The 11,338-nt window shown below is 42.3% G+C and overlaps 4 protein-coding genes across 5 annotated transcripts; 2 read left to right on the plus strand and 2 right to left on the minus strand.

Moving 5' to 3' along the window:
- Window positions 1-345: 345 nt before the first annotated feature.
- LOC103318601 (glyoxal oxidase-related protein) lies at window positions 346-2,278 on the minus strand. The gene has a single exon (XM_008220000.3). It carries the CDS (start codon window positions 2,128-2,130, stop codon window positions 469-471), a length of 1,662 nt encoding a protein of 553 aa, XP_008218222.2. The 5' UTR covers window positions 2,131-2,278; the 3' UTR covers window positions 346-468.
- A 345-nt stretch (window positions 2,279-2,623) lies between these two features.
- Window positions 2,624-4,851, minus strand: LOC103318558 (Pre-rRNA-processing protein TSR2, conserved region). The gene is made up of 5 exons (XM_008219954.3): window positions 4,710-4,851; window positions 4,399-4,614; window positions 4,201-4,289; window positions 3,844-3,957; window positions 2,624-3,058 (listed from the first exon to the last, which is right to left on the minus strand). The coding sequence occupies exons 2-5, from the start codon at window positions 4,580-4,582 to the stop codon at window positions 2,843-2,845; spliced, it is 603 nt and encodes a 200-aa protein (XP_008218176.2). The 5' UTR covers window positions 4,583-4,614; window positions 4,710-4,851; the 3' UTR covers window positions 2,624-2,842.
- Window positions 4,852-5,502: 651 nt separating this feature from the next.
- On the plus strand, window positions 5,503-6,934 carry LOC148921212 (uncharacterized). Its single transcript, XM_089044672.1, has 2 exons — window positions 5,503-5,937; window positions 6,195-6,934. The coding sequence occupies exons 1-2, from the start codon at window positions 5,647-5,649 to the stop codon at window positions 6,804-6,806; spliced, it is 903 nt and encodes a 300-aa protein (XP_088900798.1). The 5' UTR covers window positions 5,503-5,646; the 3' UTR covers window positions 6,807-6,934.
- Window positions 6,935-9,114: 2,180 nt separating this feature from the next.
- LOC103318559 (late embryogenesis abundant protein 47) lies at window positions 9,115-11,002 on the plus strand. Of its 2 annotated transcripts, XM_008219955.3 has the most exons (4): window positions 9,119-9,736; window positions 9,858-9,923; window positions 10,232-10,525; window positions 10,625-11,002. In XM_008219955.3, the coding sequence occupies exons 1-4, from the start codon at window positions 9,401-9,403 to the stop codon at window positions 10,799-10,801; spliced, it is 873 nt and encodes a 290-aa protein (XP_008218177.2). In that variant the 5' UTR covers window positions 9,119-9,400; the 3' UTR covers window positions 10,802-11,002. The 2 variants fall into 2 exon arrangements, with proteins under 2 accessions (XP_008218178.2, XP_008218177.2); XM_008219956.3 differs by lacking the exon at window positions 9,858-9,923 and having other exon boundaries at window positions 9,115-9,736.
- The last annotated feature ends 336 nt before the right edge of the window (window positions 11,003-11,338 follow it).

An 11,338-nucleotide genomic window follows, 5' to 3' on the forward strand; every position in this document is an offset into this window, starting at 1 on the left:
AGTGGTTATAATATATTGGCCGGTAACTAAATGGGCGTGGTCTTTGTTGAAATTACGACATGGGCCCTTTCCCACGGTACGTGATTGAGAGCGGATTAGTAAACGCTCCATTGCGATTACGCCACCGCGACGACAGTGGCATTTGTGTCAAAGGATTACGACCTACGTGGCAATGGCGCCGACGTCATAGAAGGTGCTCAGATTTTTCGAGGGTGTTTTTACGCGCTTTTGAAAATGGACGTCAAAATAATTTTAAAAAGAAATTGTTTGTGGGCCATAAAAGAAGCAGCTGCGGATTGCAAGAGACTGAAAATATAAAAGCCCAGTCCAGAGAAGACCAAACTATCACCAAGAACATTCTGTTTCACTATTTATTTTTATGTACATTTTATTCAGTACTTTATTGACCGTTAAAATTGAAGTATATAACGCACGCAGCACGTCCCTCAGATGTTGTCGGCATTTCCTTCACTGCAACTTCACCCACGCAGCAGAACTCGGGATGTCAGCGTGCACCACAAACAGCAAATAATAACCCGGCGGCGCAATCTCCCCCGTCGAGGGCCCCACCAAGCTAATCTCATACGTCTCCGGCGCCACGCGCGTCACTCCGATCAGCTTCATCACAATCATTCTCTGATTCATGGCGAACGAGTGTGTCGTAAACGACGGCGCAACCAGCCTCACCGACAATACACTCACAGACAACAACTCGGGCACGGCGAACGCAACCGAAAAGAACTGCCGGTAGCCCAAAACCTCTTTTACCGAAAGGATTCTCGGCCGAGCCGGTTCGTATTCCACCGACGTATACGGAGGAGAAAAGGCCTCCAGACTAAGATCCGTCGGGTACTCGACGCAGGTAAAGTTATAGTAAACATGCGGGTTGCTTCCGCCGACTAAGACCCGGCCATCCGGTACCAAAACAGCAGCGGAATGGTAAAGTCTCGGTCTCTGCGAACCGGCCATGACCGAAAAACGCCTGTTCGGATTCTCTGACGGCCGATATATGACCGGTTTGGTTACCGGGTCACGCCCGTATTCCCATCCGGCCGTGCCTAGTGCGGCGCCGTTTATGATAACGACGTCTCCGGTTGGTAAAAGAAGCATATCGGCCATGACTCGGGGAACCGGCATTTCCTCCATTACCCAGTAGGGGTTTTGGTCACTCACCTTGAGCCGCCCGCACGTGCCGAGTGCGTCGATAAACTCTCCACGGGAAGCGAGCACGAACGAGTTGCGCGGCGCTCCGCCGCAGACCATTATCTCGGCTTCAATGTTTACATTGGCGGGTTTGTTTTCGTCCAACGGGAGCAGCACCGAGGAGCCGGTGCTTGGATAATTACGAGGCTCGCCACCGGGTATTTCGGGGAACTCTCTAACGACGACGTTTTGGTTGTAGTTGAAGAGTATTGATTTGGTATTTGCGAAAATGAACAAGTTCCCATCTGGTAAGAGGTGGAGAAATGGGTACAAGTTGTTCTCGTCTTGGTCCTTTGTTTGTCTCAAAATATCGAGCCAGAAAGTGCGAGGAGGGTTTTGGAAATTGCGCGGGTAGAATTCGTAGTTGAATTGTCGTCTGCCTCCGACAATGATTATACGACCGTCTGGTAATATTTGGTTGCTGGCGTACCATCTACGTTGTACCAAGTAATTTGGGAATTCGAGCCAATCACAATTGTCGCCCGTGCATGGAGTGAACGTGCGGACCACGTGGTCGCCGTCGTTGTAGCCGCCCGTCTGGACTAGGGTTCCGTCGGGGAAGACGGCGCCGGAGGAGCACCACGTGTCGGTTTGCACGGTTAGGGGCCGGAGTGTGTTGGTGCCGATGTCGTAGAGGATGGAGTGAGCCGTGCAGTCTACTTTGAGCAAGGTGTCGTTGGGGTCATGCCGGCATTGGCGGTGGGGGAGGGAGATGTTGGAGCGGCCGTAGTCGGTCCGGTCGAACATGATGACCATGTTTGTACGTAAGAGTTGCATGTGCATGGCGGAGATGCCTATGGATGAATGAAGGAGGTGCCATTGGCCTAGGTTGCTGGAGTAGGGCAGGTGTGTTACTTGAGATGAAATAAATGGAAGGATGTAGATGACGTGTGAGGTAAAAATTAGGAAGGAAACGACAATGTTCATTGTAGTAGGAGAAATAGGAAGAGTTGGAGTAGGAGGGGCGCAGGTTTGAGAAAGTAGAGTTGGTATGGTGATGAGGTTGATTGGAAAAAAGCAAATGTGGTGATTATTTTTATATTGTAAAATATTTTGGGTAATCTGAGAGAGGAAATCGGAGGGTTATCGTTATCTTTGAGAGGGCCGGTGAAGTTTGCAGCTAAAAAGGGTTCATTCGAAGCGTTGCAGTGAAGCTCAAGAAGTATGATTTTAACTAGGCATCCAATTCTCAAGCTCAAATTGCGCTCATTCTTTTGTTTCACTCAAATAGAGAAGTATTCGACTACTATTTCTATTTGATTTTCTGTCGCATACATTATAATATGAGCTTATGGAAAGTTAACTTGCTAACTTGGGTTTTTTTGGACTAAGTATGAAGCTGATGCAATAGAAGTAGCCTGGATCTCTGTCTCTGTTTGTTCGACTTCAATTATTGCCCAATTGGTTAGGCTACTACAACTCCCAAATTCAATTGTCTTGTATGCCATTGTCAGAGAGATTCAAATATGATTCTGTCATTATGGTCCAAGGAAAAATAATACAGGGCAAATAGGCAAAAACAAAACAAACCAACCAGCTATTATCACCATGATCAAACAATATACTATTACAGAAACTCTACTTGACACAGAGATAGAAATGGCAAAATTTTTTAGGGAAGTATAGTTAGGAGTTCAACCTAATTCCTTTTACCCTTATTACGCCTTGGTCCAACTACTTCCCATCCATCTTCTGTTTTAGCTGCCGGCTTGGGAGTTGGTTTATTGTCTGTCATGTCTACTAGATTTGAATTTGACTGGGACTCTGGTGTGTCCACCATCATGTTTGACGGACCATCATTCTCGAGGGTATCATCTCTTTCATTGTCGTCATCATCATCATCATCGTCATTCCCCTAAATGAGTAAGGAATCAAAAGAAAAAGCAAAAGAACATAACTCATATGAACAGGCAAGGTTATCCAGCATGAACGGTTGCAGTCCAAAGACCTCCCATGAACCCAGTGTCCAAAAGGGGTTCTCTAAACTAGACTAAAAGTTGGCAACAGCATGGAATAGAGTGATACAAATTTAAGATCCAAGAAAAATGCATTCACAAAACAATTACCACATCAGCAGTCGTAAGGTCGATGGTTTCTTTACAGGTACAGTCGACAATTTAACAATTCAACAAAGTATGTTTAATATGGGATGACTTCTTATAGGAGCATGCCACCTTCATTGCATAAATTGCAACATAACAATAAATACCGATGCAGACCTTTATAACATGACATTAGTAGGCAGTAAGGTAGCTGTTGTCTTTCCTACATGCTGATACCCCCAACTAGAGTCAAACTCTAGACCTAAACATAGCACCAGCCTCTCATATCTTGCCAGGATTGTCAATTTACAAGCACAATCTCCACCATCACCATCACCCTCAAAAGTTAATGGTTATGTGGTGTACCAATTCATATCTATCAACAATTGAGATTTTCTTCAAATAGAACCATGAACAAGTGACTTCTTAACGCACATTACTGGTAATAATATGTGTATTATGTTATCAAATGACGCAGTCCCTTTTCCTATGTCTACTCACATTTTGTCATAAGATTAATAGTAAAAAACCACCCAAAAAAAATATATGTCTTATTGAAGTAAAACTTTTCAGGCTGAGGGTGTTGAATATAACTCACCTGTTTAACATGAGGAAGAGCAACTCTTCGATGATTGGATTCTCTTAGGCTTTCAACAGACTTGAAATCACCATTCAAACATTCTTCATTCATAAACATTAACTTTTCAGCTACCTATGAAGATCCAAATAGAGAGATCATAAACACCATCAAGATAGAAAACCAATAGCAAACATGGTAAAGAAGTTCACATGAAATTGATCCTCCTCATAAATTGTCTATCCGAGGAAATATACAAGCAGAAGCATAACATATAAAATCTTCTCCAATATAACAAAACCATACAAACAAAATACAAGATAAGGTGTTTCTCTGATGATACAAAGGAGGGTAGCAGAGTAGGAAAAGCAAGTGTACCTCCTCAATGCTGCCATCCTCTGTCACGGTATTAAGAGAAAGCATAGCTTCATTCAGAATATCTTCTAAGTCATCTATGTAAAGAACCTCTGAGCAAAATCAACACAAATAGGGTAGCTATATCAGAAAACCCATTCCTTTTCATCACAGCAATCAGAACGAACGAGAGAGTTGAGGTGAGCGAGTTGAGAAAAGTACCTTTAGACTGAGTGAACCAGGAGAAGACGTCGGCGGCGAGTTGCTCCGATTTGCGGCGAGAGTCACGGCCGCCCCACTCGTTGTCGACGGCCAATTGGAGCGCCGACCACCGAGACAGAACCAATGCTACGCCTTCTCTGAATATCGCCTCTGCCTCCACCGACAGCTTTCTCTCAGCTTCCATTTCAGACCCTCTCTCTGTCTCTATCAGAGATTCTGTAACAAAACAAAACAAATTCAATTAAATACACAGTTCAATAATTCAACCAACCCTAACTTCAACACACAGAGATTGTAAAGAGAAACATTACCTAAAGAAGAATTGGCAGCTCACGTCCTCAGTTAACTTCACACAGAAAACAGGAGATGGGAGGCTTGGCTGCTTGGCTGCTTGGCTGCTTGGCTTGGCTGAAGTAGGACGAAGAGAACATTGAGAAAGAAGTAGGAGAGAAAAGAAAGAAAACTTTAGTGGGCCCGCTTTGGGTGGGCTGATAAGTCTGGGCCTGGAAGTATAGGACTTTGGGTTGTGGATTATTGGGCTACTCCTACTGGGTTATTTTCCAGAGTATAATACCGAATTAGACCCTAGCTCGGCGCAGTTATTAGAGCATTTCCAGCAAGCAGGCTGGGGGGAGGGCTGGGGGGAGGCTGGGGAAAAATGCTGTTTCCAGCAACACAATGCTGCCAGGGCAAGGTGTGGGCCCCAGAAAAAAATTGCCTGGGCTAGCCCTCGGCAGGTCCAGCCGAGGAGCAAAACGAGTTTTGTTGACGCCACGACGACGGTGCTTAAATTTTTAACGTTGGCGCAACGACGCGCCAACATTAAAAATTTGACGCGCTTCTGATGCACCACCAACGGATCTTTTCCACGTGGCTCTTCCGCAATCGTCCGATCAAAGTTGTTCAAAATCCAACGCTTCTCATTTCTCCCGAATAAAAAATGAAAAAAATCGGAAGTTGCACCCAACGGCTCTCTTCCACGTGGCGATGCGCTGGCGCCCGATGAAGTTCTTCCAAGAATCCAACGGCATTGCTCAATCGCCAAAAATAATGAAAAAAAATGAAAAAAAAATCGGAAAAAATTTGAAAAAATACCCAAAAAAATACTGATGTTTTTTCCTATAAATACCAACAAATACTCTTCACTTTTAACACCACCTCTTCATACATTTTCTTCTCATTCTACCATTATTCACTTTCTAGTCTAAATTTTTTTCACTTTCAAGTTGAATTTTTCTAGAAAAATTTATGGGTTCTTCTAGTGAAACCGGAGGGGCATGGAGTGTCATGGAAGATGTTAGCTTGTGTGAGTCTTGGCTCCACATTAGTCATTGTCCCGTAACGGGCAATGAGATGAAATTCTGTCATATGTGGAAAAAAATTCATCAGGATTTTTGTGAAAGGGTAAGTGGTACGACCCGTACAGATCAAGCACTATCTAGTAGGTGGAAAATTCTTAACAAAGAGTTTGCGAAATGGAGGGATGCCTTGGCAAAGGCGATGGACAACCATAGAAGCGGGGAAAACCTTACCAGTGAGGTAATATTTTTGTAATTTTTGTTTTATTAATTTCTATGTCATATTAAAGTTAATTTAAATATTTCTTGCAATTTATATATTTTGTTAATATTTCTTGTATTTCCAATATTAATATGAATGTTTGTTGCAATATTTAAATTTTGTTTTTCATTTCTAATAAATTGTTAAGGTTTCTTGTATTTCCATTATTATTTTTTTATACTTGTTGAATTGCCAATAATTTTTAAAGTTTCTTGCATTCCTATTTTTTTTTATAGACTATACAAGCACAAATGTTTTTTGGTGCTACTGGGCAAGGAAAAAAAAGCTTCAACCATACCCATTGTTGGGAGGTGGTGAAGAATTGTAAGAAATTCCAAATTATTCCAACGGGTCCGACGGTAGTCTTGAACGAGACGCCACTCTATGAGACACCGGCATCGGATTCACCTATGGATTCCCCGATGAGTCAAGACTCACCTATCGAAAAGGAGCCGAGGCCTATTGGGAGGAAGGCGGCGAAGGCGAAGAGAGGGAGTAATTCTACCAAGTCATCATCTAAATTTTTGGAGGAACTTTCAAGGATGCAAGCCATGAGAATTGAAATGGACATGAAACAACAAGAGCACGATAGGGCAATTGATGTAGAAAATGCAAAAGAAAGGGAGTATGTACGCCAACAAAGGGAGTATGCACGCCAAGAAAGGGAGTATGCACGACAAGAAAAGATTGAAAATAAGGATCGGGAAACAATGGCCATGGATACAACCCATATGTCCCCTGACACAAAACAATATTGGAAGCTAGAACGAAGGGATGTTATGAGACGAAGACTTTTTCGTGACGATGGACCTAGCAACACGGATTGGTTAAATGATCAAAACAATTAAGTTAGTTTGCTTGCCTTTCATTTCATTGTACCATTAAATTAGTTTGCTTGCCTTTCATTTCATTGTACCATTAAATTAGTTTGCTTGCCTTTCATTTCATTGTAATTTTTTTTTATTTAAAAAATTAGTGGTAATTCATGTATTTTATTTTATGAGTTGTATTGATTTTCTTGTAGTGAATGAAGAAAATATTCAACAAAATTCCTTTTTATTCAAAACATTCCATACATAAAAAGCAAACCACAACCAAAGCATAAAAAATAAACAAACCACAACCAAAGCATAAAAAATAAACAAACCACAACCAAAGCATGAAAAAAACAACAAACCATAACTAAAAATACAACATAAACATAATGCACTAAAATAACTTCTTCACTTGACTTCATTGACCTTCATTGCCTTTCACCGCCCACAAATGCTCCATTAAATCAACTTGACGGTGTTCATGAATATACGACGATTGCATCTCCGTGTAGCGCTCAATCATGCGATGCATGAAAGTACCGTCTCTAACTAACGGATCATGCTGCACTGGTTCTCCATTTGGCCCCATAGGTTTTTCATAAATTCGTGTTAAGGTCGTGTTCATGGGATCTGGCTCATACACTTCCTCAACATCATAATCATACTCATCTTCCACAATCATGTTGTGGAGGATGATACAAGTCATCATTATACTTCTGAGCACCTCCTCGTCAAATAGACGCGTCGCGCCCCTGATAATAGCCCACCGAGCTTGAAGGATACCAAAGCACCTCTCCACATCTTTTCTGTACCCCTCTTGATAGGCAGCAAAAAAATTTTCCTTCTGGGATCGGGGATGTGGAATTGATTTCACAAATGTTGTCCATCTCGGGTAGATACCATCAGCTAGATAATACCCGTTTTGATACACGGTATTATTGACTTGATATGTGATATTTGGGCATTCACCTCTCAAAATATCATTGAACACCGGGGATTGACCCAGGACGTTCAAATCATTTTGAGAGCCGCAACTCCAAAGAAGGCGTGCCAAACCTGTATCAAAACCAAGAATCGCCGAGGATGATGCTTTTACGCCTTTCCGATTACCATAATCCCTTGCGCAGCTGGACAATTTTTCCATTGCCTGCATGCGATGCTACCAATCATTCCAGAAATCCACGAGACTCACTTTTGTAGAAGCCGTTGCAGTCCTCGGGCGAGGTCTGCGCAGTAGTCCATGGTGTACTGATTTTCCATCGCATCACAAAATCGCACCAAGCTCTCCAAAATAGTGGACTTCCCCATCCGGGCAATCTCATCCACTTGATCAGCAGATGACCCATACGCCAACATTCGTATCACATTGTGAACTTTTGCTCGGGAAGCGACCTAAATCTCCAAAGCACAATTTTTCTTTTGAACAAAGTAGTCATCATAATTGCAAATATCATGCATGACTTTATTGAACAAATGGGGTTGCATTCTATATCTTGCTCGAAAATGAACATCAGAGTACAGAGATTGTGGGATAAAATAATCTTCCAGAAGATTCTTACCCCGAGAATGTCTATGTCTGTCCACATTCGATGCCCGGCCTTCTCGTGAACCACGACGGCTCTGGTTTTCTTCCTCCATCAAAGCAACGGCCACACCAAGTTGCTCATCTAGTTCTCTCTGCGCCCTTTTGCTTGCAGCTCTTCTGCGCATTCTTGCTCGCCTTTCTCGCTCTTGCCTATCCAAAACATCTTCCATGTCTGACATTGAGAATGGAGAATGAAATCTAAAATCTGAGAAATGAAATCTAAAATATGAGAAATGAAGATGCAGAGAAGATATGGTGTGGGAGGTATGAGCTGAGCCTCTGGTTTTATAGAAAAATTTAGACAGATAGAGATGACACGTGGCGCAATTTTAGAGGATGAAAATCTTATCTGAAATTTGAAATTCAAATGAAATTTGGAATTGGTAATTTATCTGGAATTTGAATTTCGAAATGTATCTGAAATTCAAATTTTGAATTTATCTGAAATTTGAATTTTGAAATGTATCTGAAATTTGAAATTTATCTCAAATTTATCTGAAATTTGAAACCGAAAATCTTATCCGATATGAATAGTATTGACACGTAGGAACCCAAAAATCTTATCCAAAATATTATCCAAATTAATTGTTTAAATAAACAAAGTTGTGAAAAAACAAAAAATGAATAGTATTTGCAAGGCTAATCACTGAAACACACATTCTTTGGAGAAGGCGTACTATTCACGTGAATAAGAATCGCTTAGGGCTCCTTGCCATGGCAAGGGCTAACTGGTGGAAATGCTTGACTTGGACCCAGTCATTATCTTTTGTGTCTAAGCCACGTGTCGTACCCTTGACCATGTACGTCAAGACTTTTTTTTCGAAACTAACAGTTCAGCTGAAAATTCGCCAAGTACTCTCCACGTGTCACCTTCAGAGCACCAACGTGTCCAAACGTTGAACGCCCCATGCCACCATGCACGTACCGTACATTAAAAGCCCCCTCTTCCCCAATCCCCGTTTGATTTTCTTTACAAAGATTTGACAAATTTCGCTCAAAGCTGTTGCTAATAATAATCCAGGAATTTGGATCAAATTACAAAATGAGCCAAGAACAGCCGCGGAAGCCCGAGGATCAGAAGGAATCCGTGAAATATGGGGACGTGTTTCCCGGTGTCCAGGGCGGTGAGCTGGCGGACAAGGTGGTGGCGCCCAAGGACGCAGCCATCATGCAGGCGGCGGAGAATGCGGTGCTTGGGAAGACCATCAAGGGCGGTGCAGCCGCAACCTTGCAGGCCGCCGCCACGCAGAACGAGAAGGCTGGGGTGGTGGGTCCCGATGACATGAATGCCAATATTACAGGAGACGAGGGCGGCGTTAGCGTTAAGGAGGCTGATCTCCCGGGACGCCGTATAATAACAGAATCAATCGCTGGACAGGTCCCATATATCCCTTTCCTTTGTGTATAAATATATACAGATATTCACATAATTTTAACAGTACTTGTCTTTTGTTTGCAAGTGTTTCTTCTTTTATTCGGTTCCTTGTTGATTGGTTTAGGGTTCGGATTCAAATACAAGGAATGTAGATCATGAAAAGCAAAGGAAAATCTATGAATTGGTTGAGGTATAAAGTTTGACCTCAAAACCAATTAACCACTACTGCGTAATATTAATCTATACAAATTGAAAGCAAGCACCTACCAAACATAACACCGGGTAGCATCATTTTCTTTGAATATTGAACTCAAAATAATAAAATTCTAAAGAAAGTATTTGTTAACTCCTTGCTTTTATTATTATTATTATTTTTCTTTCGTTGATTAATTGGTTGGGGTGAATGTTTTGGTTTTTTCATTGCTTGCAACTTGCACATGGAAACATAAATATATAATACATGTATATACGTTTATGTTTGTTGTTTGTGAAGGGTAGGCTGTGGGGCAATACAGCCAGAGAGCTCCTTTGGCAGCGCCAAACACCATTCAAGCTGGTGGGGCTGGTGGTCAAATAACCATTGGTGAAGCCCTGGAGGCCACTGCTATGACAGCCGGACAGAAACCGGTGGAGTGGAGTGATGCCGCTGCAATTCAAGCAGCCGAAGTCAGAGCCACTGGCCGAACCAACATTGTGCCCGGTGGTGTGGCGGCCGCAGCTCAGTCGGCAGCAACCCTCAACGCTCGGGCTACGAAGGACGAAGAGAAGACGAAACTCGCCGACATTCTAGCGGTATATATATAGATGGCCAGGAAAATTTGTTAAAACTTTTTGTGGTGGACGTCCATGTTGATGTATGCGACGTTTGGCGGTGTTGTGTTTAAATTGCAGGATGCTACTTCAAAATTGCCAGCAGACAAACCGGCAACACGTCGAGATGCCGAGGGGGTGACGGGTGCAGAGATGAGAAATGATCCGTTTCTGACTACACACCCAACGGGCGTGGCAGCTTCGGTGGCAGCAGCAGCGAGGCTCAACCAGACCAATAGTAACGAAATGCCAAAATAGCTCGCACAAGAAGTCACTGCTTTGTCTGGGTGTTTGTATTTGGGTTTGGCCTAGAACTAGCAATATAAGCGTATATAAAGCAGGGTTGGTTTGTCACTTTTACTAGACATGCATTGTTTTTCAATCTAGGGGGTGAGAGGGCTTGTGCTTTCTTCTAAAACAGGGGCCATTGATGAATAAATGACCTAGTGTTCGTACGAATTTTTAAATCGACTCAAAAAAGTAAAGATGAATAGAAAGAATATATTTTTTCTGTAATCTGGAAGATAAAGGGAGGGCAATACGTTTGGCAAAGAAAATAAAACAAATCAAGTCGACTATTATCTAGAGCAATTCCTGGTTGAACTAAATGCTAACACTTTTCGCACAAACCCAATGATTATGAGCAATTCAGGCATTTACAATTGGAACTGAAAATAGTGATGCTTTGGAATCACATGGGATTCAAGCATTTTACTAGGACAAGCCTTTGAAACAATTATAGTATGCACAAAACAAAAAATTGGTGAAGCCCAATTAAAGTATATCGGCAAGTTG

This window comes from Prunus mume, linkage group LG1, assembly GCF_029339155.1.
Source record: "Prunus mume cultivar Tortuosa linkage group LG1, ASM2933915v1, whole genome shotgun sequence".
In the NCBI taxonomy this organism is placed as follows: domain Eukaryota; kingdom Viridiplantae; phylum Streptophyta; class Magnoliopsida; order Rosales; family Rosaceae; genus Prunus; species Prunus mume.

Excerpts from the sequence above, each read along its gene's own strand:
- LOC103318559 (XM_008219955.3), top strand. The coding sequence starts at position 9,401 with ATGAGCCAAGAACAGCCGCGGAAGCCCGAGGATCAGAAGGAATCCGTG. Across the intron at positions 9,924-10,231 it reads AAATCTATGAATTGGTTGAG|GCTGTGGGGCAATACAGCCA; the intron begins GTATAAAGTTTG and ends TGTGAAGGGTAG. Across the intron at positions 10,526-10,624 it reads AACTCGCCGACATTCTAGCG|GATGCTACTTCAAAATTGCC; the intron begins GTATATATATAG and ends TTTAAATTGCAG.
- LOC103318601 (XM_008220000.3), bottom strand. The coding sequence starts at position 2,130 with ATGAACATTGTCGTTTCCTTCCTAATTTTTACCTCACACGTCATCTAC.
- LOC148921212 (XM_089044672.1), top strand. The coding sequence starts at position 5,647 with ATGGGTTCTTCTAGTGAAACCGGAGGGGCATGGAGTGTCATGGAAGAT. Across the intron at positions 5,938-6,194 it reads GGGAAAACCTTACCAGTGAG|ACTATACAAGCACAAATGTT; the intron begins GTAATATTTTTG and ends TTTTTTTTATAG.
- LOC103318558 (XM_008219954.3), bottom strand. The coding sequence starts at position 4,582 with ATGGAAGCTGAGAGAAAGCTGTCGGTGGAGGCAGAGGCGATATTCAGA. Across the intron at positions 4,290-4,398 it reads CTGGTTCACTCAGTCTAAAG|AGGTTCTTTACATAGATGAC; the intron begins GTACTTTTCTCA and ends GATTTTGCTCAG. Across the intron at positions 3,059-3,843 it reads CTCTTCCTCATGTTAAACAG|GGGAATGACGATGATGATGA; the intron begins GTGAGTTATATT and ends TTACTCATTTAG.